The 24,014-nt window shown below is 43.7% G+C and overlaps 4 protein-coding genes across 4 annotated transcripts; 3 read left to right on the forward strand and 1 right to left on the reverse strand. All coding sequences in view use genetic code 11, as the record gives it.

Annotated features, from left to right (window-relative positions):
- Positions 1 to 593: 593 nt before the first annotated feature.
- On the forward strand, positions 594 to 6,902 carry EGR_01584 (Alpha-actinin, sarcomeric; the record flags this gene model as incomplete). Its single annotated transcript, XM_024490833.1, has 17 exons — positions 594 to 737; positions 769 to 1,003; positions 1,039 to 1,125; positions 1,162 to 1,249; positions 1,282 to 1,442; positions 1,475 to 1,560; positions 1,598 to 1,729; positions 1,787 to 2,029; positions 2,104 to 2,354; positions 2,661 to 2,769; positions 3,016 to 3,078; positions 3,156 to 3,233; positions 3,846 to 4,001; positions 5,029 to 5,310; positions 5,391 to 5,672; positions 6,508 to 6,666; positions 6,747 to 6,902. 17 exons carry the CDS (start codon positions 594 to 596, stop codon positions 6,900 to 6,902), a joined length of 2,712 nt encoding a protein of 903 aa, XP_024354698.1.
- A 1,668-nt stretch (positions 6,903 to 8,570) lies between these two features.
- On the forward strand, positions 8,571 to 16,033 carry EGR_01585 (Putative ATP-dependent RNA helicase DDX11-like protein; the record flags this gene model as incomplete). Its single annotated transcript, XM_024490834.1, has 6 exons — positions 8,571 to 10,340; positions 12,770 to 13,019; positions 13,831 to 14,042; positions 14,117 to 14,186; positions 14,253 to 14,617; positions 15,722 to 16,033. The coding sequence occupies 6 exons, from the start codon at positions 8,571 to 8,573 to the stop codon at positions 16,031 to 16,033; spliced, it is 2,979 nt and encodes a 992-aa protein (XP_024354699.1).
- A 473-nt stretch (positions 16,034 to 16,506) lies between these two features.
- Positions 16,507 to 16,980, reverse strand: EGR_01586 (hypothetical protein; the record flags this gene model as incomplete). Its single annotated transcript, XM_024490835.1, has 1 exon — positions 16,507 to 16,980. One exon carries the CDS (start codon positions 16,978 to 16,980, stop codon positions 16,507 to 16,509), a length of 474 nt encoding a protein of 157 aa, XP_024354700.1.
- A 1,058-nt stretch (positions 16,981 to 18,038) lies between these two features.
- Positions 18,039 to 23,728, forward strand: EGR_01587 (hypothetical protein; the record flags this gene model as incomplete). Its single annotated transcript, XM_024490836.1, has 4 exons — positions 18,039 to 18,081; positions 18,189 to 18,420; positions 23,280 to 23,355; positions 23,402 to 23,728. The coding sequence occupies 4 exons, from the start codon at positions 18,039 to 18,041 to the stop codon at positions 23,726 to 23,728; spliced, it is 678 nt and encodes a 225-aa protein (XP_024354701.1).
- Positions 23,729 to 24,014: the final 286 nt, after the last annotated feature.

The raw sequence follows: 24,014 nt of genomic DNA on the forward strand, positions 1-24,014 counted from the left end.
GAATTTGGTTTATTAATTAATTCATAGCGCCGCTTTTAGTTGAAAATGGGCAAAATACACAAGCATGTCCAAGCTGCAATCGCTTTGCAAAATGATGTTTTATTCCGAGTTACTTTGGAGTCTGGATTGTTGCGACGATGCAGCAAATAATTTGCAGATACAATGCTAAATTCGATGTAATTTTCAACTACATAGCAACTGTACCTCTGCATTGGAAAACTTTAGGGTTTTGAAAATGTTTAGAGCCTAGCAAGTATCAATTAAATATATATCAGTTTCCGTTTCCTGCCATTGAAGACCTTGTATCGTGAGCACACTTTTGAACATTATGTAATTTGTACGTAATGTAAGGTTCTCTTTGTTTGATCTGCAAGAAACGCGTTTGGATAAATTTCCACGTGTACTCATAACGCCTACCAAAAGTATTTAAATACCTTAATTTCCATTAGGATAACATAAATGATAATTATGCTGAATATTCCTTACGTAATATTGTTAGTGAAGGATATTAATTGAGTAACCTTGAGAGGAACGTTGGGTGTTTAAGTTGTTTGGACTTGAGCGCTACCAGCAATCACTAAACTTCTCGAGGGATGTCTGATGAAGCTTGGAGTCTAAAAGCACACCAACAGAAATCCATTTTTGAATTCGAAGGGTATGCCAATGACGATGACGATGAAGAAATACCAGAAAGGGAAACACCGATTGATCCAATTTGGGAAAAACAACAGAAGAAGGTTTCTGCTTCCTTCCCATTTTATTCTTTAGACATTCACTGCCTGGTGCAACCTTCATTTGAAGAAAAAGAATGCAGAAATAACCATTATAGAAGAGGATTTTCGCAATGGGCTCAATCTACTATTGCTCTTGGAAGCCATTTCTGGTGAACAGTTATCTCCCCCTGAGCGTGGCAAACTTCGTGTTCATAAAATATTAAACGTCAATAAAGCACTTGACTTTATTCAGAAGAAAGGTGTCAAATTAGTTGGAATTGCAGCTGAAGGTTTTTTTCCCCTTTCTACTCCTTTATTTTCGTAGAAATCGTTGATGGAAATGTTAAGATGACACTTGGCATGATATGGACCATTATCTTAAGATTCGCTATTCAAGATATTCAAATTGAAAGTATTTTTTAATTTGGTTACTATTTTGCATGTCTAGACTGCTCTGCTAATGACGGTCTTCTTCTTTGGTGCCAGCGTTCCACAGAGCCCTATCCTGAGGTTAATGTGAAGAACTTTAATACTAGGTATTTCACCCTCGCGGCATAATTTGCTGTAGTTTTAAAGATGGGAAGGCATTCTGTGCTATCATCAATCGGTATCGTCCTGATCTGCTCAACTTTAATGATGTTGCCAAAGCGCCTGCTCGTTATGCGCTTACGAAGGCATTTGACGTCGCGGAGGAGAGTCTCAGCATCCCAAAAATGCTCGACGTTGATGGTTTTTGCGTTATAATGGTTTATACTTCTTAGATATGATTGAATCTGTCAAACCCGATGATCGATCTGTCATTACATATGTCTCATGCTTCTTCCACTTGTTTGCTGAGGCCGAGAAGGTAAACCACTTTTGTTCGTCTTTATCCTGCCGTACAGACTGGCGCTGCTGCTACTCGTATCAAAAAGGCCGTGGAAATTAGCCAAATGAGCGATCAGCTGTGTGACTCCTACAATCGTCTTTTCACTGATTTGAAGACGTGGATTATAAAGAAGAAGGCTGATTTTGAGGTGAGTATTACTTTTACTTTTGTCAACACAGTTAATGATCAATATTCAATTTTTTAGCACCGGAAGCCAGTTCTGAATTTGGAGGATGTCAATAAGAGCATAGAAGGGCTACGCCAATATCAAACTGAGGAAAAACCAGCTAAAATCGAGGAAAAGTCCCGTCTTGAGACCACATTCCGCACCCTTCAAACACGTTTGCGTCTCAACAATCGACCACCTTATCTGCCATCTGACGGAATGTTGATAGCCGATATTTTAATTCTTTGGAAGGAATTAGAAATTTGTGAGAAAAATTACGAGGTATGTTTCCTGTGGTGTTACTTTTTCTGTTTTTACGCCTGTGATGCTGAGGTATAAACGTTTCCTTGTTTTAGGAATGGCTCATGGGAGAGAGGAAGCGAACCACCACCCTGGCCTACTGGTTATCACGTTTCGAGGTCAGGTGCAAGACTTTCGAGGCCTGGGCGAGTGGCAAATCGGACTACCTACAGTCCTCTGACTACACTACGTGCACCGTCGCAGAAGTCCGTCCTATGCTGAAGAAGCACGAAGCTTTCGTCTCCGATCTAATGGCCCAGCAGGATCGTGTCGAGCGCATTGAGTCTATCGCTCAAGAAATTAGGTCGTTTGTCTTACCACATATTTCGAGATTTCATGTTTCACCGGCTTTCTGTTTTGCGAAATAGTCCTCTTGTGATGGGTGGAAAATCACGCATAGTGCTTTTATTGTGTCATCTTCGCTTTCTATATGCTGTTGTACGAGCAAAACTACTTTTGGCGCTCTATCACGTGAATAAGCATTTACCGGGTTTGGTGCTGTAAATAATTCCACGAAAGTGCTTGGTATGCACTGGTTCCATATTTTGTTCGCGTACTCTTTTGCCGGCGCGTTTGTATACCTCAGATGTTTACTTTGATCTTTGCATTTCAGGAACCTTGGCTATACGGATATGCCTTCGATTGACAGTAGGTGTGCTCAAATTAAGAGCAGTTGGGACTCTCTTAAGGCACTTTCTGATAAACGTCATCAAAATCTTTCGGTGCGTTCTAATGTTTTGCGACTGTTTTGTGTTGCCCAGCTGAGCGCTTTAAACGTTTATCCTTTTTTGTAAACTAAAGTCGTAAATTCAGGTTTTCTTTACACTTCAATTATTTCCTTATCGCTGTCTTGTCCGCGTCTTTTGTGTTAAAGCCCCAAATTTATGCGACAGGACTGCCTCTCGTTAAGTCCTAGCTTTCCTCCTAAAGACTACACTCCAAGTTACTAACTCCACTTTTCTTGTAAGGATGCGCAATCCGTTTTGGAAAAAATTGATGCTAAACACCTTGAGATTGCAAAGCTCTCTGCTGTGAGTCTACCTTTTCCTAACTTGTTTTCATTGCCAATTTCAGAACGGCATTGTTAGTATCCATTTTTTTGTTTTAGCCGTTCCATAATTGGATGCAGCAAGCGGAGGAGGACTTACTTGACAAATTTATAGCTCAATCCACCGCCGATGTTGAGGTAGGCCTTTCTGCCGTACTACAGGTCATTCTTGCTGTCTACTTTTTCAACTGTGGCCAAAGGAAATTCCCTCAAGTTTGGGTTCGTAGTCCCATTGTTGCCGTCGATTTTGCCCTACTGGGCTTGTGTGCATGTGGAGAACGTCTGAGCACTGATTTATTTGGCTGTGCTTCATCCATCTACAACTTTTCACTCTTTTCCCGCTAAACTCTCTCTCGCGTCCCGCTAGGGCTTTGCGTTTGGCTATATTAAGGCAATAGCGCTTCATTCTACCGAGCCTCTTGTTGAGTGTACCAAGTATATATTCTGTTGTTCTGTTGAATCTTTTAACGCATGCGGTTTCGACGTCCCCGCGAAGGCCTTCTTTTCAGGCGCCGACCCTTGCGGTCATGCGAATCCGTGGCGTGAACCGTTCTTGATGTGTTGACCTAAATTTATGTTTGATGCGTACAATTTCTGTGTTAGGTTTTTATTTCTGACCACGCACTCAATGGCCTACTTTAGCCGCTTTGCGCAAACACTCACTTTGCTGCAATTCGCAGACTTATGTTTGTGATAAAGGCCAATATAATTAAGCAGTACTACCACACTCTTAACTTTCGTGCTTTCCAGAAACTGATTAACGCTCATGCTGAATATGAGAAGTCGTCGAAGGAGAAGGCGAAAGAATACGGGAAGATCAGGGACTTGGAGGTTGAGATTGAGGGTCTCTGCAAGCAAATTAACAGAGAATCAATTGTGAACCCCTACACTAACGTCACCACGTCGGTAAGCCCGATGATTTGTCTTGTCTCCAAGATTGTGGTCGTGCCTGCATTAAAGTTGCACACATGATCGCTTCTCTTCTACAGCAACTAGTACTAGTGCTTCGGATTATCTTACTCGCTCAAGTTCTTTTAATTCACCGAGGCATATCATAATACCTCAGACCAACTGAATTATTACTTGAATAATCACTTGTTACTTGAATCCTCCAGTATTTTTTTTTCGAAGTACCTTGAATTAGACTCGATTTCAGTAGTTATTGATATCAAAGGGAAAGTCGTCTTATAGGTGTAACCCACCTTTCTTTTTCTTATTCATTGGATGCTACCGTTCCAGCAATAACATATTCTCGCTAGTGTGTGTGCACATTTACTGGGTTAATTTGCAATGCTTAGTAGGCCATTTGCTTTTCTGGTTGCCATATATAGCCATGTCCACTTGAGTTATGCGTAGCCCATGTGAATGGTGCTCTCATTGTAGATGCTATTTTTATGACTTCCCGCTCATCGAACCCGATGTTCAGCTGAAGATGCTTTTACAAGTATTTCTGCAAAGGGTTAGGCACAAATCCTATATATTCATATGTAAATACTAATAATTAGTTGCTGACTTCTCATTGTCGTTGAACGATGGAGCCTAAACAAGTTAAATCCCAAGTGGAGCATATGTTCCCGTGTTTTCAATATGGTTGCGTTGGCCCTTTGGTATGTCTTTATTTGAGTAATTAATCCCACCCTGTGCGTTTTTCAGCATGCATTTCTTTTTGGCAGCAGAAAAAACGTAAAGTAGCTAGGAATCTGCACTCTTTTAATGCTTTTTGATTATGTGAAATTCCGCAGCCAAATTTATCTATTCAACGTTTTGATATGGTGGAGTAGTTATTGAATGGTTGGGTGCCTGTAATCCTTTTCATTGCGGATTGCAAATGTGCCACTCATTAATTTAAGAAATTATGACCGAAATATAGATAGCATAAAACTGCCTATTCTGCGGGGCTGGACTACTAGTACTAATGCTTCCTCCTGTGCAGAGGTTGCACGAGCAATGGAAGACGTTACAGGAGCTGACCGATCAACGCAGGAAGGAGTTGGAAGAGGAGAAGAAACATCAATTGGTGTGTGATCAGGTGCGGAGGCGATTCATTCAATTGGCGACAGAGCTCAATGGCTGGCTTGAGCAGACCCAGGGGCGTCTGAACAATGTAGGACTCGGAGAAGCCTCCCTCGAAGAGCAGGTCAAACTTCTCACCAATCTGGATGGAGAATTGGAAGCCCAACGGCCCAAGCTCAGTGAACTAGAAGATTGCCATCAGGTAGTGGGGTTTGGAATCTTGATTTACCGTCCAAATTATTCATTTATTTAATCTATCGGTCATACTGCCAATTCTCACAGCATCTGCAAGATGCGTATGGGGATCTTGACTTCCCTGTCCCGATGGCAACTCTGCGTTCTGTTTGGAATCAACTGTCAACGGGTCTGAAATACACGAGGAATGAGATCGAAAACCAGATATTGACTCGTGACTCCAAGGGCTTGAGCAAGTCCCAGCTGGACGACCTGCGCCGCTGTTTCAACCACTTCGACAAAGACCATACCGGTCGCCTTGAGTGTCCTGAATTTAAAGCCTGCCTCGTCTCTGTCGGACATTCCATCGTGGCCGAGGCCAAGAAGCAGGTAGGCCAAATGTCAGCTGACGGAGTGAATCAGAGGGAGAGAGGGTTCTGTCTAATGCTCTACTTTAAACGTGCATAAATGTTTCATTTTATCGTATAGCAAAAAGCACAATTTATTTGGGTGAAATAATTTGATTTGGTACTTAGTAGATTATTAGATGTTTATTTAATCTGTAGTAAGCTTGGCATTTTCGTCGGGTTGAGAAATCTTGCTGTAATTACATTGTTGCTTGCCCTATCTCATTATCTTCATCCTTTTATTCAACAGCGGAAGACCTCCGTAGACACGGTACATTTGCATGCCATTTTGTAGCCCTGACTACTAATTCTCTAAGCGTTGTCTTCAATTGCCTTTTGGTTGCTCGGGCCGACTTTTCTATGTACCCAACGCCTTATTTACTTCTAACCGCCCTTTTGTTACATTGTGCTGATGTTTTGCGGTTGTAGCATCTTGTGTCGTCTATTTCGTGACTTTTTCCACTGCGTGTTGAAGACTGCTGGTTGCAGCATGTCATCTATCCGACCGTGCGAAATAACCACAATGTCCATACCCGGATTTCATACAGTTACTCTGTTTGTGTGTGCGTGTTATTAGCGTGGGAAACTTACTCAACTAACTCCTTACCGAATTCATTCTGCCTTTTGATTGATTCATCCCCCACTGCATCCACAGGCTGATAAGTTGATGGTAATTTTTTGCGCGTGCTAACCAGCTCCCGCGTGCATAATCGGAAAGCGTCCTTTAGATTTCGATGTGGTGTGCCCACCTTGCTTCCTGCCTTGCCTCAAGCTTTATCACCGATTTAGCGTTTAACTTGGCTTCTTTTGTGCTTTAGTCTGATGAGGATATTTTAAAGCTAATGAAACAGCTCGATCCCAACTCAAACGGCTCAATTGCGTTCGATGTCTTCGTGGACTACATGACTCGTGAGCTTACCGACTTGGATACGTCCGACCAGCTGCTTCAGTCTTTCCGCACGATATCAGGCGAGAAGGTGAATGTGGTGTTGAGCCATTTTCGCTTCAAAAGTGAGTAGTTTATGGGCACTAAGTTGTTGTTTTGCGTTCGGTTTAGGGCTACTTGACGGAGGCCGACCTGAGACGTGAGCTTCCTCCTGAACAGGTGCAGTACATTCTCTCGAAGCTGCATCCTCTGAGTGGCGGGCCTGCAGGAGACACTGGCGCCCTCGACTTTGAGCACTACGTTCTCACCATATACGGCACCAAGTAGAACCTGTTTTCCCCACTTCTCTCCCTTTCACGTTTAATCCCAATTGCTGCCAATCTCTCCCACCGACACCCATCGACCAATCACTTTCTCACAATTATCACCATCCCCTCGCTCGTCTTGATTAGTATCCCCTCTTTTGGAAATCACACTCAACTAGCAGCCATTCCATTTTTTACGCACTGTTTTTAAAATTTCCGTGTGGAAGTGGAATATGTGTTCAAGTGTAACCGACTTGTACGGTTGAATCGCCTTTCTTCTCCCTCTTCCGCTCTGATGTCTTCCTGTTTCTCTTCAAGCACCAGGTATTCCATGCCTTCATATGCCTGATCGCTCTCCATCTCATCTACTGCCCTACTGACTGAATGCGCCATGGTTGTTTAAACTGATGGTTTTTCTCTTAATTAATAGATTGTAAACCCTCTTTGGTCTTTCTACAAGTGGCTCCTATTTAGTAGAGAAAAGCTATGCTTAGTGGGGTTGTGTGCGCTACTGCTACGCTTGCCTGCGCTTTCCATGTTCTGCTCTAAGGTGCGCATGAGTTTGTCTGTGCTACCATGACTTTAGCCGCGCAACTGGTTCTGACTATGATCGCAATTTGATTTTGGGGGCTCGAACTTGGGGGGTGTCGGTTTGATTTACGAAGCGGGTTGTGTACTCACTGATCATTCTCACCTAATTTTACCCGTCCTTCATGATTGTCATGTAATATTGCTACGTGGTTTGTACTACTTTCCGTGATTTCAGAAACATTTTTTCTCGTACGCTTCAACTTAAATGACAATTTCGTGTTATAGTGGGTGTCATGTAAAAACGTTTCGACTGGAGCTCTAACCAAATTTGCTTGGCACATGGGGTCGTTGTTAATTTTAAGCCTTGTGAGTAGAAGCCATCCCACCACGGAAGATGATATTTCCCAAAGAGGCCGGTTTTCTTGTATGCCGTCAGAGCGCGCCTGCCGTTTTGAATGCGTCCAGAGTTCAGGATTCCGCAACAAAAGATATTCTCGACGAGAGACCTACACCACTCCAGTGACTAGCTGGAATATCCTTTCTGATTGTAGTAACTTCAAGGGCAGCTGTGACGACTGACGTGTTGATAGGAAGGTGAGACCATCCTCAATCCCATATCTCGATTCTCCTACTTGACAGCAGTCGTCCACAGTGATTGAGCAGTTTTGCTAGCTTAGATGTAGATGCGGTTTAAATTTGTGTTGCTTCCTTTAGAAATATGCCACTTTGGTTCTTGTGCGGAAATTTTGACTTAATTTACCAGTGGATGCCTGTGTTGAAAACTCTATTTAATGTCGCAAAACAATTCTGTTTTCAGTCGCTTTCTTGGACTAAACGCATAAATTCTCACTTACTGGTTTAGGGATTCAGTATGCGATGGATTTTTGCCATGAATTCAATCAAAAAGTAGTTCTAGCTTGATCGTCAGCTTGAACTTTAAGGTTTCGTTGAGTAGAATTTACAAATTCTACGCTTCAACCTTGCAACTCCTCACTGTCCCGTGCTCTATTCCTCTGCCTCGTTCTCAATATACGGTTCAGCTATTGAATCATTTATTGGTATATTTATAATTGTGAGTCCTTTGAACTTTTAAGGGAACATTGTCCAATTCTGCCTCTGTAAATGCTTAGGATATTTCCTATTCCTATTTCAAGCCCATATGGATGATTTCGAAAACGATCCCGAGGGTGATCGGCTCATTGCAACCCTTGCGTTTGACGAGGAAACTGGACTTTCACTCCCTCATCAGACTCAGTCCACAGAATATGGTGAGGTACCCTCTTTTGAAACTTTGACGAGGACAGAATTTCCCGGTTTCCCCTATTCTACGCTTTATCCACAACAGAATAGCTTAATGCGCTTTCTCTATGCTTCACTCGCCTCTTCGAAGTGTAGTATCATTGAGAGTCCTACAGGAACAGGTAAATCAGTCACTCTCCTTACCACCTCTCTGCATTGGCTTCTCGACCACAACAAGGCTGTTAATGCCCATCTCGCCAAACTCCGTGACTATCTACAGAAAGAGGACAGTCAGTCAGTTGATGAGACCGACTGGGTAGCGGCACATTCCCGTAGGCGGGTCCTGCGAATTCGGGTGAACAAGGAGATGGAGCCTTTAGAAGCCACCCAGAAGGCTTCAGTGGAGGCCGCCAAACTCATAAAACATGCAAACGAGGTTAAAGTATCACTCAAATCATCAAATTTTGTCCGATCATCCATTGATATCACCCGAGAGAACTTTCCTCCTCCTTTTGAAGCATTGAATGAGTGGGCTAGATCAGAGGATGACTCGTTCCTACCTACTGCAGACACTGACCCCAGCAAAACTTCTGCTGTCTCTGTAGTTGAGGCAACAAACGTAACATGTCGCGTGGTTCAGGTGATTTACTGCACTCGAACGCACTCGCAATTAGCTCAGGTTGTGGAGGAGTTGAACAAGTTAAAGGGTCTTTCGGACCAGGTCACTATGGTGACTCTGGCTTCACGTCAACACCTCTGCGTAAATAAGGCTGTGTATGGACTGAAGGATCAGACCCTCATTACTGAGGCTTGCCTGGACCTCGCGGTAAAGAGTCCGGGCTGTAGATTTCGCTGCAGGAACGAGGTTGGTGTGCTCTCCGACTATCTTGTGGGTGCTCGGGTCTCAGCCATCAAGGCTGCATTGAGGATCCGCGGAGCGATGGACCAGGTTGACATTGAGGAGCTGCCTGCTTGCGCCTGTCCCTACTACGCCAACAAGCGGGGCCTGCCCCTGGCCCAGTTGGTGCTAGCGCCCTACCAGTCGGTAGTGGTGCCGAGCTTACGTGAGGCTGTGGGCCTCTGTCTGCAAAACAACGTGCTCATTTTTGATGAGGCACACAACCTGCTTGAGGCCGTGGCTGCCGCCTTCTCTGCCACTGCCTCATATGCCGATTTACTCGCCACCGAGCGCCTCGTCGCCGCCTTCCTGGGTTATTACCACTCCCGGCTCTCACCCCTCTCCGCCCTGCGACTGCGACAGCTTGCACTGGTCGTCAGGCTCTTCGCCAACTTCCTAGAGGGCAAAGCAGCTCGTAGCAGTGGTTTATGTGCTCATTGTGGACGGGACTCGGGAACTGAAAACTGCAATTCTACTGGTGAGATTGTCTACACATTGGGAGACTTCCTCTTCGCTGCAGGGCTAGATCATATCAATCTGAGCTACCTCGTGGACTACCTACGAAGCGACAGGTGCGTGCACAAGATCGTTGGGTTCGGGAAGTGGTTCGGTGGGAGAAAAAGGAGCGACAGAGGTAGGAAGGAGGAAAGCGACTGTGCGAAACGAGTGGGAACTGGACTTAGTCTCTCTGAATGTCTGAAGCAAATGAAGCGTCTTCCAAACCGTTTGGAGTCGTTCCAGACACCGCCATCTAAGATCTCGAAAACAGGGGAAGATCAGCAGGCGAGCAGTGTATTCTATTTTCATCTACTCCTCGTATTATCTTAACTTTTGACTCAGTAATAAATATGCACAATACAAAAGTCAACCCTTTGAGGCATTCACGCATCAGTGAATGCCAGGTTTGTATGAGATTGCACTTGGATCTTGACATGTTTGGACGTAAAAATTTAGTTTTACATCTGGCAGGCTTGGGCGGTTTTCTTCAATTAACCTTTGGGGCTAGGACAAATTCCCTCTCCACACACTCTAGGTGGGTATTACATAAGTAAATCCTGCTCGTATCTACGTTCTTTTTATTTTTGAGGTGATACGTAGCCCCTGCGGTATCCTTTTTTGTTAAGATCATTAAATCTGTGCTTTCCCCAAGTGTATTATGATCCTTAAGCAATGGACCTTTCCATAGATTCTTTAAACGCCTTCTAGCTAACTCAAGAATATCAAGCGATTAATGAGTACTCATTCACGATTTCCACTTAGTGGACATCGTTTATGATTACGAAGTATCGTATATCTTATGTATTATGTCCTTTCATATTGCAATGATCCACTTAAGGCACTCCGTCAAATGTGGAGGTTGTCCCGTTATTTCTGAGGTAGCATTAAGTAAAATGTGGTTGCATGAATTTTCTGCGTTTTTCCACCACTTAATGCCAAATCCCATGTCTCTTACTTTGGAGCATTCAATCTTGACTTGACCAAAATGTATGAATAGAGACCTTTATCCTCAAGAACCGCAAATCTTTACTTATTTCAATCAAAATCTCCACTTGAACAGCTTGGATAGTCTGCTCTCCTTATTTACTATCACTGTGGTCTCCAGATGACAGGCAGTCTTCACCAATTAGAATCATTCCATGTCTCCACTCCTCCATTTCAACTCCCACTTCCCCCAAGGGCTTTTTTTTTTCACTTTGTGTCATCCAACTAAACGGAGGTTTTAGGGCTTATTATTCCGCTAAAATCAAGGATGTTAATTGGCTATTAAAGAACGTTTCAAAGACAAGTTTTGCTCTAATAAGCAGCCAACCCCAACTAGCGGGCAAAACTTGTTTACTCAACTTAGGCATTGTGCATATTCTGTCAACAATCCTGTCAATCATACGTGGTCAACCAAGACCATGGTGCGGTTCTTCTAACTTGCTTCGCTCATCCCTTACGAAAATGAAATTCTTTACGGCTCCTGAAAGGAGGCTAAAGTATCTCAAATAATGTTTGTTGCGGTGGCAAGGGGGTTGATTTGTTTCTACGACGCTCATTCATGTTGAGGGCCAAATGAGTAGCCCGGAGACTGCACCATCTACGCGCAAGCAGCGAAGTCATAGAACCTCCCTCCTGTGCCTTTGTGTGTGTGTGGTAATCTTGGCATACGATAGGTGTGCGCGCAAGGAGACGCTTATGGTGCTCATCATATTCCGGCGTGCTACACCTACTATCTTGGTGGTGCGTGCATACACCCGCAGTTGGTGGAATAGCTGTCACCGTCTTTGGTGTTACTTCGCGGGGTTGCCTACGTATGTGTGTGTGTGCTTAGTAACGCTGGAGCAGTGGAAGCTACATTTTACTTCAACCGCTACGGTGGTCTTGAATTAATTTATCTGAGTAAATTGGCACTTGACTCCATCATTACAATACGGAATAGCAGAACTGTGAAGTCACATATTGGAAGAAATAATTCATTTTGCACACAACGATTGGTCATGCACCTGGTGTGCTTTCTAGCTTGAGGTCACTCCAATCTCTTGCGATGATCTTGTGATCAGGGTTGCTTTACATGGTCATTTAAGCTCACATGCACCTGACCCTTCTGAAGCGTGCCATTGTGATGCAAGAAAATAAGAGGTGAACAACTTTTACATTTAATAGTAGGTTTTTCACTGCTCTTCAGCTATTGTGGGATTATGACTGTTCTCTTTGACTTTGAAAGGCAGTGGTTTTCTTTGCCCTTTGCAAAGGTACTCTTTGGAGTGAAATCTTTAACTTATCATCACATCGAACGGCAAAGAACTCGCAGCTTGACAGCTTAGGCATTACTCATTTTTTTCTAATTTACTTTTTATAGCCTACGTACGGACTCATCAACTCCACCTGAGGCATAATATAACTGAGTTATTTATAACCCGCAATCCAATTTTTTTCACCACTTAGTAGGAGTTTACACCAGTCTAATTTTAAACGCTCTCATTGAATATATCTATTGCCTCATGAGCAAAACGCGACTTTCGGGATCATGAAACCATCCTGTTGTCCTTCCACTACGAATGACAACAAAAGCCGTTTTATTAATTTTCATGGTCATTAACGAACAAGCAAGGTTGCTGCTATTTGCAAAAGGTTACAGTAATTCCAATATTTAGTTAGTCCCATTCTCCATGACCCAATGCAATCGCTTCAGCAATAATTTGGGTTTTTTAGTTTTCTGGGTTTCTTTGTGCATGCAGGAAACAGTCGCGACCGCATCGGCTTCAGCAACTGCGTCGCAGACTCCGGAGGACTTGCAATCAGCGGGCGCGGGACTTTTTGCGGTGTTGGGCCTCCTCGAGGCGATGGTGAACAGCGATCGTGCGGGTGACAATGATGGACGCCTTATCATCACTCTTCGGGGCACCGCTGCCCCTGCCTCCACTACCAGTAGTTTCACGCCTGGCTTCATCCGCTTTGTTATCCTCAACCCTGGCCGATATCTACACGGTGAGTGCTCCCTCTTCCTGATCCTCTTTTCCCGTTTACAATGAGACGTTTTGATTGTGGATTTGCACTGGCATAGGAATGCTGTTCTCCTGCTGATTTTCCCTAACCAGTAGTCTCTAGCGCTTGAGTCCACTCCAAAGGCGTTTTGAGCTAATATGAGTCCGCTTAGAACTTTACCACAAATGTACAGAGGGACTGGTGGACTGTTGACAGAACTAACAGTAACGGATCGCCACGCTACAAAAATCGTTCCTGGAATTCGCGAAAACCAAAGAGCTTGGATAGTTTGTTAAAATTTCAAAAAGTTGTTTCGTTACAAGTCGCTTCTGCTTTTTGTTTGTAGGCTTTATTCGTTATGTTCAAATCTGAAATTACTTTAGTAAATTTTACACTAATATTTTTGCTGGCATTAAATGTTTGCTAATTTTTCATTTTTGTTCTTATTTGGATGTTCGTTGCGACTAATTCAAGCAAATACCTTTATTATGTCTTTAATTATGTGTATTGTGGCTCAACTCTCTTTTTATTCCCTTCCCCCACCTGATATTCTAGCACTTCTTCATCATTTGAATAAGGAATAAGTAAATCCTATCTTATACTCTCTGAACGAACGTAATGTCATCGTTCATTGGAGGATCTTACAATTTCAGCTTCGCTAAGTTTATGTGACGAGACCGTCAGCGATTCAAACAACTCACACTTATTTTTGTGAACCAGTAGAAATCCTTTTACTCTAGTTAATCAGTGTAAGAAAATCACTGAATGTACTGTGAGGCTCACATTTCTTGATGTTCTTTTACTCCCCACGCAGATGCAGTTAAGGATGCGCGCAGTGTAATTCTCGTTGGTGGAACTATGAAACCATTTGATGAGTTCATCGACCAAGTGTTCCGTCCAGCTGGAAAAGTCGAAACTGATGTTACACTCTTCTCCTGTGGTCATGTTATCGATGCAAAGCGTCAACTCGCCATTTACACTCCCTCTGTGTCGTTCAATGACATTCCGTGGGATTTCACTTTCAAGGTCGTGTTTCAAATACTTTCATTCCTTTTACTGAAACGCTTTTAGTAACAGTATAATTATATATGAATTTTCAGAATCGACACACCCCTCGGTTAATTGATGAATGTGGTGAATTCCTAGTTGAAGTCTGCAAAATGATTCCAGGTAAGAAGACCATTACCGATGAACTTGAATCATCAACCATTTGAAAAAAGTTTTTTGTTCGAGTAGGCGGTGTCGCGGTGTTTTTCCAATCTTTCGACTACCTGTCGATGGTGTGGAACCATTGGAAGGCTACGGGTCTCCTTGCACGCCTCCAGGCCACGAAGGAGGTGTTTAGAGAACCCCGCACCGCGATAACCCTGGTTGAGGTAATGCAGGCGTACACGGCTGCGGTCACTGCGCTTAACAAACGCGGCGCCTGCATTGTCTGTGTGATTGGCGGTAAACTCTCAGAGGGCATCAACTTCAACGACGACCTCGCCCGCGGTGTCATCATTGTCGGCCTCCCTTATCCCAACGTCCACTCCGCATTCGTGCGTTTCTCCCTAACCCATCTCCTGACAATCACTGGCGCTATGGGATCCGATAACTCCGTGACTTACACTGAATAGGGTTATGCTGCAGCAGATGAAGATTTAATCCATCTGTTTCCACTGCCTCATTATCGCATTTGTCCCCTTGAAAAGGAAACCCGCTCGAGTAATAATGGCGCAGGTTGGCGTGGCTTATAAGCATTGGTAGTACATTGAGGTCGTGGCAAACTTGGAAATTGCTGCCTTTATTTACTGCTGCTTTAAGTTGTCATAGGTATTATAATTTTTAATGTTTAGATTGTGCTTAAGTATTTCCACTTCTAATCAACTTAATGAGTGTGGGAGTTTTGTGCATGTTACAATGAAGGAAAACTTTTCACTGATGCACTAAAAGTGACGAATAGCTTTTTAAAAGTCAAACTCTTTATAAATTGCATTTCTTGAATAATGTTGGTCGTAATTTTAATTCTTTTTACATGAGTAAATTGCTAGATCAGTGGCAGTACACATAAAATCAGTGTTGATAGGTATGGGTTGGTGCATTTTTGAAAGCATGTACGGAGTTATGGGCCAAGAGGAAAAAAAGTATGTCATAGGAATGTGTGAAATAGCTGTCCTTGAAATAAAGAAGCAAATATCTTTAAGCAGAGTGAATGTGTTCGTTTGTCACATAGGTTTATCCGATGGACTCCTTTAAAGTACGATCTGAGGACAGGTAAAATGTGTATTTCTATAGCCCACTTTCCCTGTGTGTACGTATAACAAGTGAGAATTTGGCTAAGCAACCATGATTATTCAATGAAAATCGACCATAACTTTTCTACGGCAACGCTGCATGTCATGAGTCACTAATGGGGCTGGGCTTACATTTCCCACAACTAACACCCTTGGTCACTTCTTCGTGAAAAGCACCCAGTTCTCCGCAAGCTTTGAAAAATATTGTTTTATGATTTCACGAGAATTTGTTTTTGTCGACAGGCATTAAAAGTCAATTTTAAAGTGGCAAAGTTGGCCCGTCAATAATGTTGGCTCATCCTTTAGTCGATTACACATTTCTATTTGAGTCATATCAAAAAAACCTTTGATTCTAAATTGGCGAGCCCATATTTAATGATACGGTTGATAAATTTATGGTTATGTGTATGCGCTGTTTTGATCTCTCAGATGCGTGAGAAGCTTAACTTCCTGGAGAGGCACTTCGGTGGACGCGAGAGTGGTCGGCGCTTCTGTGAGGCGGTGTGCATGCGGATGGTGAATCAGGCCATTGGAAGGGCTATTCGCCACGCGCACGACTATGCAGTGGTCTTCCTGGTGGATCAGCGCTTCGCGACCAGTCGGCGTCTACGCCTCCTGCTGCCCCCGTGGGCCCAGGATGCCCTCATGTCCGACACCATCAGTCTCTCCCCCCCTCAACTCGACCTCCTCCACCACCAGCTCCACGAGTTCTTCCATCGTAACAGCACAAGCTCACATTGAATTTATCTCTTCTGTAAACCCATGCCTAAGAGCACGTTGACACCTTCCCGTGTCTTCATTTTGACACAAAAGGCTCTATGACCTGTTAGAAAACAGTCGTGAAGACGACTGAAAGTTTAGCCACCAACCTTAAAGGTTTCTAAGACATTGCTTAATTTCTCAATCCGTATAATTAGGGCAGAGATATTGTTACACTAAATTTAAAAGCTGGTAGTCCTTGAAAGATCGCTACTGGGTCGAGGGTCGAGTCAATAACTTCATGTTTAATTAAAAGTTTGTCGTGTCAATTGGTGCTAGTACCGCATATTTATTTGTTGCAGAACATTGCCATGCTAGGTAGTGTTCCTTTGGAGGTTTTACTGTAATTTAATAAGTAGACTGTTCAAATCCACGTGAATGCCACAACCGCTGCTGCCCAACAAATTCATACCAGTTTGTCATTGATCCACAACCTGCTATGGCTATAACGAATTTCAATTTATGTATGTGGTAACATCGGGGTTTATATATTTCCCAAAAGTGGTGTATAGTCCAATTCTGGACTCTTGTCGCAGGACTCGCTCCGTGAATGCCGGCGGTGCGGGTTTGCCCCAGTTGTACATGCGGAATCTGAGTGGGATGATCTGACGCTCCAACTCTAAAGCCTTTCGATCAGCCTCAAGTTTTCGCCTCTCTACGGCTATGTCATCCTGGAAGTAGAGGAGCTGGGCGAATTTGTGTGCCTTCGATTGCAGTGAGGGGTTCGCGGCGGTCTCTGTTTCCTGATGGGCGATTGTCTCTAGTGCACTCCTTTCGCCGCGCTGCCTTCGCCGGTGGAAGAGGTAGCAGCAGAGCCATCGACGCACCGGCTCGTTGTAGTTGACTGCCGTTTCATCCTCGAAAACGACCACCTTCACCAGAATTCCCTCTTTCTTCTCTTCCCTCTCTTCCTCTCTCCTCCACCACATCCGTCCCAGACACTACCCTTTCCGAGACGCTCTTCACGTCAGCCATCGATTTTCAGATCTTTAAAAGTATTTTGCTCCACGCAAGTTCATCCGTCTCTTGGGGTCAGCAGTGCCACAAGGGATGAATTTGGGACATTATGTGAATAACGTATGTTAACTTTTAAAAGATTAAACCCTGATTTAAAAAATCTCTTTTCCTTTTTAGGTGTATCGTCCACAAAGCTTCTTGGAAAAAGTAATGGGTTTTGCTCGTTCGAGACTATTTGAACGTTTTTTGGCACCAAATGCAGCCGATTTCGATAGGTAGCATATTTTAAAATACTGAGATATGGTTGTCTGAGGTACATTTACACTAAGGAATGTTAATGTAATTCATCTGAATAAGTACTTCCACCGCCTAAGCTTTTCATTAAATAGCATTCAATTGCGTGTGCATAGAGCAGTTGGCTTGACAATTGATTCCTCCTTTCATAGGTGCCTTTGTTAATGTTCTTCAAAGAAGTGAATCAAAAGTGCATATGACATCAACCCTCGGTCTGAAATAAAATTTCAGCAATGACGGAACAAGTAGATCCCGTTCAAGGGCTTAGACTTGTTTGCGTTATATTATGCTACTGTACTACCACTCACAAGGTTTTTGGGGCTCAGGGTAGTGACGCACGACGATGAGGAAACAGAATTAGCTAACAAGTCGGTCCATTCGGCCCCGTTTAGTCGTAGTTCTAATAATGCATTAATGACAGAAAGATAAGCAAAAGACTTACAGTTAGGTGGGCAGGTAAGTTCTGCAGAATTCCAACAGAGTCGATGCGAGGACTATTCGATAATGAAGGCAAAAGTAAGATAAACAGTATAAATAAAAGAGAAGATAAGAAGAGCAAAAGCACATAAAAGTGGCCGTCTCAGTTTCATCACTGATCACATTATTTTATTGTTAAAGTTCCTGCTTCGGAATGAAAATAGAGCGCCTTGTTTTCATTGCATTCCAGAAGCTTGATTCCTATCCGCAATCCGACACCCCCCCTTATTTCCCACTTCGTTCTCTCTAGTACGCACACATGCGCATGCGTCTCATGGAGGGTTGTCAAACTCCTCTCCGGGGTAAGTCCAAACCACCTGCTCTGCCCCCACCGCCCCATGGCTTATGCAGGAGCTGTTCTCCCAACCCAAGCGCTTCGCCTTCACCTCTTTCGCCTCCCCCTTACTAGGGTGTGAGACCCCCCAGGGCAGGATCGAACACGTCCAGAGCGTTTGTGAGCCCTCTTCCCCCACGCACATCATCACAAAAGCTCATACTACTCTTCTCCCTACTCCCATCCCAGCCACCTTAGCCCTCTCCCCCTGCACACACATACACACACCTGTGAGTACTGGTGAGTGGGTGGGGCAACAGCGGACGCACAAACCACCTGGGTCGGGTCCACTAGAGAGGGGAGAGGCGTAGGTCTTTGTATTGGGATTGCACGCTTGCTGACGCACCCATGCACAGGCTGCTGCACCATGGCGTCTCAAGGGGTACTCACAAAAGAGGCCAGTTTCATGTTTTAGCTTGCATGGGTCCTCTTGCAAGTCGCACTTTGTGCTCCCCTTTACCCGCTGCCGCGTCTTGGAGGCACACTGTATTAATTCGTCTAATTTTTGGTCTTTGTTAGAGGAGGGTTTTCACGCACTATGCAAGCAACAGTTTGGTACCTCCCGACCGATTGGAAGGTTTTGTATTTGCTACCTCCGATTTTTGTAGAACACCGTGTTCGTATATAAAAATTTGACAAATGGGGAAGAAACCGTAAATGCTCGTAGCATTTTCTATTATTCCACGTTTCCACATTGTCAGTTGTGCTAGAATTTTTTTCCTTTGGATGTTGGTAATATTGTCAAGTAGACTGTAGATAACAAATTTACCAAGTCGTGTCCTTTTGAAGCTTATTGTATAGCTAGGAAGCCAAGATTCAGATAACTTTTTCATGGGAAAGTTCAAAATCCGGTTATTGCTATTGTGAAATGACTAATTAAGCGATTTTATTAGTGATTGGTTAAAATTTAAACAAACTCATGCACTTGTTTAAACAAAGGTAGGACATTTGGAACAAAAGTGATCTAAGCTACAGTTAAATTGCATTTTCACCCCGCCTCCAGACTTTAGAGAAGTTACCTGGGCATTATGACTTGTTTTTGTAAAGTAGCTCATTAGTCCTACCTACAACAGGCACACATTCCTAAGTTTGTGCAGTGTTCGAATCGCTTTGATGTTCTTATGTAACAGATCTATTCTATTCACATTTTTGCGATATTTTGAAAGAGGGACGAATAGACTTATCTCTCCACCTAGTCAAGTCTCCCAGCTTGTGCGGGATTGGATGAGTGTAAAGGAGAGGGGGTAGCTTTATTTTGAGGTTATTTCGACATCATAGTTATTCCATAATTTCACTGTCAGGTTTTGTCACATTCGTCCCTAGGCGAAATATGAAGTCACCCCGTCTCAACCCAACTACCGAAATGACGCAAAATTACTTACTTTTATGCCATACATAGACTTGTATATCTAGTATGAAATCAATGTAATGCAACATTGGATTTCAGAGGTATCAGTGGGTTAGCTTCCCACATCTCAGAACGTCTATGTGATTACCTCGCTTCACAGTTGTGTTTCAGATCATGGCGTTGGTTGCGTGTTGAATACAATATTGGAGGTCGTTTTCCCAGAATGCTGGTTTGTAGCATAGCCTTCGTTAAATTTCGCCCTAGTGTCTAAAACCTATTGGCCTTGCATCATGCTACACCTTCGGAGGTAGCTTCAAATCCCCGCACCATGAAGGGTTGGCACGATCGGCCCACTGGAGCTCGCTTTCACACCCCCATCCGTACGTGTACTTACTGGCCTCTATGATTTGCCTTACTTCTCCCCCTTAACGCTGACCGCGAGGCAGTGCAGAAGTGTGCATTTCCAATCATTATGTTCTTTTACCATCCCAATACAGCTTTTCACCATAAAAATATCATTCAAAGACATTCCACTTAAAAAAGCATTGACTCCCAATTTTACGATGCAGAATGGATTATCACTTGACCCATTGTGATCTTCAACTCTACTATATGATTTCAGGAGATGAGGATACGTGGAGCAGCCACATGATGAAGAACCTACGTTGAAAACAAAATACTAAACGTGTTGTCCTAGGTCTTGGCCTAACTGAAGCTAGAAGTCATCCACGTGCGTGACATACTTAAACAGCTGGCAAGTCGATTCCACCTTAGTTGCACGACTGGGAGCCGTATTTGTCCAACATTTGCGTGGGCGTCCAAATTGCCCGCTTAAACTGCATTTACATCTACCTCAACCTCAACTGCGATATAACCGTTGTGGAGACGGCACGGTTGGAGGGCTGTTAAAGTGATAGCAGTGGTGGAAGTGGTGGTAGCTATTCTATTAAAAGCGGGGGTGGAAACAAACGCTGAGAAAAGGGGCACTCTCAGCCCCTATTAATACCTAGCCTTCGGATTAACCCAAAACTTTTGGGGATGCAGATTACAGGAAATTTATGTTTATACAAAGTGGAATCGCCATTTGTTCGGATCGCACTAAATATGTGCGATCAAATCATAGAACTTTAAAAATTTATTGTAGCAGGTAGACAACTCTGGGATAATTGAAAGTGTTCCATAAATATCAAAAAGGATTTATTTGTTTAGGTTTCCTCTTATGGGTTATCAAAAACTAAATAGTTGGACTGTTTATGCTCTTCGCTCATTAAGCTTCGTATCCGTCTTAATTTCCACTTTGTGAATTTGAAGCCCAAGCTTCAGATCTTAGAAATGATTTGGAGAAAAGTTTACGAAGATTTCTTTGCTTTATCTATTTAACCCACTGACTGATATTTTCTGCAACTTTATAAACTGAGCTAAATTTATTCACCTCTTGCGGTTGAAAGTTGTGCAAATTCCCGCTTTGATGGTATTTCCTTAGTTAGCTTGCATTCAAAAAGTACAGGATATGATCTCCAGCTCGAAATGCACCACTAGAAGAGCCTGAATATCTTTTCATTGAGGCACTTTGTCCAGGACTCCTGCACCCACAGATTTTAAAAATTCGCTCTTACGGGTTTGGAAGTTGTAAGTATCCAAATCATCCAAATGAAGCTTAAAGCGTTGATAAAATTGCTTTACATGGTTAAGCGCAGTGTTATTTGTCAATTGTGGATTTCAATGTAAACACAGCGCGTAAGTTAGAGCAAAGCGAGGGGAGTTGTGTTTTCCTGAAAATATAAATTTAGGACACGTAAAAGATCCACGCACTGCTCCCTTTAGATAATGTCATCAACCTAGCAACTATCAGTACCAGCATTTGGCTCTCAATTATGTCTAGACCTCCATCTTCGCGCTAGCGTCTACTTAACGCCCCTTTTCCCCTAAATCGCTCCCGGATTGGGCTCTCTCCAACACTTTCGCTTTAAAAATACATCTTTGTGGCAGGTTTGTTCATGTTTGTGTCCATTTTCCATTTGGATTGTCAAGTTGGTCAGTCATGGGTAAGATTGCGAGTGCATCTTTCTCACCCAAAAACCCCCCAAACAATTCTGCCCCGCCTCATTTCATTTACTTTGTGGGAGTTCGAGACCTTACGAAACTCATTTCACTGCTGATTTACTTGCGCATTCAGTCTGTAAACTACCATTTCCATTCCCAAAGTCTAAAAGCCGATGAGATGTACTTTTTAGCCGCATAACAAAGCATTGATTGCTCCGTGCAATGTGGCTTAGAGCTAGGATCGGTTCCGTACGTAGGGCGACTCCGTACCTTCACTTTTCCTTTGACATGCTGTCTTTCCATTAAGGTTATAACAGGAAATTAAGAGGCCGCTTATGTGTCATTAGATGGTGAGCAATAGCTGCACAGAGTAGGTTTGGCAAGCTACCGAAAATAACTTTCATTTTGCCACCAGCTTTGATGAAGACAAGGCATGTCTTACTCGGCCATCTCCTTAATGTGAATAGAATTTTTACAGCTTTGCCATTCATTGACGCACTTTTACAAACTCCAAGCAGTCGACTTCGGTATTTGCGATTGCAATGGAGAGGGTTGAGCATCACATGTGTACTAATTGTGGCGCCTCTTTTGATGGTCGTGCGTTAGAAACAATTCCACTATCTGACCTCGTCACACCCTCTCCCATAGGGGCATGCGGGCTGGGAACAGGCAACCTTACATGGTTGGCGTGACACCTGTCGCGGATGACCCCAACTCAACTGAGCCAAATAAAAGCCTATTGCGAGAGCGGCGTCAGGCATTTTGTGTTCTGTTGTGCCGTTGTCATCACAGGCGTGCTGACCTCAGTGCTCCCCTTCTAATTACAATGCCCTTTGTCAATGTTAAAATATGCTATTCACGCTTCAATATGCCTGTCGCGCATTGTTGCTACTGTGTGCAAGATAATCACAGGCTCAAACTTGCCTTGGACGCATAGGAAAGCTCCACGCGGCTTGGAATCAGGTTAGTGTAGAAGATGTAGAGTTGGGGTTGCAAAGTATCTGGATGAAAGATGAAGAATGACAATGTATATGATCCACTGACATTTTTTCCCCTGAATGAAAGTTGTCACATTTTATACAATGAAAAGTAAAGAGGAGTTATTATTGCCAGGGCAAAATTTATTGTAAGCATGTAGTGTGCTAATCTATACATTCAATCTATATTAAATGAAAATTCTTTTATTTGTGTTCAGGAAGCCACTGTTGTAGAACTCTTATTGATTCATGAATGAGTGGGCAATGCGGATTACCCCTAATTTAAAGCGAGGTGGTGAAAAGTCTCGACTCCTTATCCGAATTTGTGAAGTCTTAGATAAAGGGGGGGGGGGGGGCAGATGGTCAATCCACAGTTAAACATCCACCTGATGAGGGTAGATGCCACACAACGGGTTAACAAAAACCACTTATTCCAAAATAACCATTTACTTGGCTTTTCTCACGTTCATTTTTTGAACTGCCAATGCATACCACAGTGATAATTTCACGATGCTTATTCAAAGGGCACTGGGGCTGATGACAACGCGTGGGTCATTCAGACGGTATAGTTGTAGGGCCCTTCACCCCACACACACACACATTTGCGAACCGGTGCATACGTAAACACCGCTGCCGTGCTTGTGATTGCGTCCCGGTGTGTGTGTGCGCGCTTTCCGCACGCGAACAGACACCCACTAACATACAGTGAGCGAACACACGCGTGCGAGCACTAGACCTGGTAGCGACGCTTGTAGTGGCTGGCGACAGTATCACCCATATTCCCTTCGCTGATTTCAGAGGCATGAGAAAAACACTTGAATGTGTCTCCGTGCGTAAACACGGCCAGAAGTTTTCAACACTACTGCAGCAACTCGTGGGCGCTGGCGACTAGCTGTACCGGGCTGTTTAATTTACTTCAGTATCACCCTTTTGGATTCTCCTCTCTTCCACCAGTAATAAGTGAATGCACTGGGGGCGAAAGTTCTCGACCTAGCGGCGTTGGTGCTCTCTGCCCCAGGGTGTGGTGGCCCGCGGTGCACTCCCGCAAGTTCAGTACGATCTCGCTCCGGGAGTATCGATTTCCTTTGGTGCTCAAGTGCATGCACGTACATGCAAGCACGTACGCACGCGTGCATGCACGCTCTGCTATCCCGCATGACCGCGTACCGTCAGGCCGGCCTCCCAACTCAGCTGCTCAACAGACCCTGTGCTACGGCATTGAAAACTATTTCCAGGCGCCTGCATAATTATGCCATGAAATAGTTGCATCCCATGGAAGTCAAGGCAGAGGGGAGGTGGGCGTTAATTGCGTTTCTACATGTGACACGGTTACCAAGGCACGTTAACGTAGTGGCCCACACGTCAGTGATTGTGAGTTTATGATCGCGAATTGCCTCTTAAGGGGCTTACATTAACCACTATGTCACTTGGGCCCTCTCTACTGCTAGTAGGTAAAAGAGTAGATGTATCTTTGTCTGGTGATTGCAATCAAATGAAAATGTTTATATTCACCTGGGTCCTTGAGAATGTCGA

The sequence above is a fragment of the Echinococcus granulosus genome (genome assembly GCF_000524195.1).
Source record: "Echinococcus granulosus chromosome Unknown EG_S00006, whole genome shotgun sequence".
NCBI classification, from domain to species: domain Eukaryota; kingdom Metazoa; phylum Platyhelminthes; class Cestoda; order Cyclophyllidea; family Taeniidae; genus Echinococcus; species Echinococcus granulosus.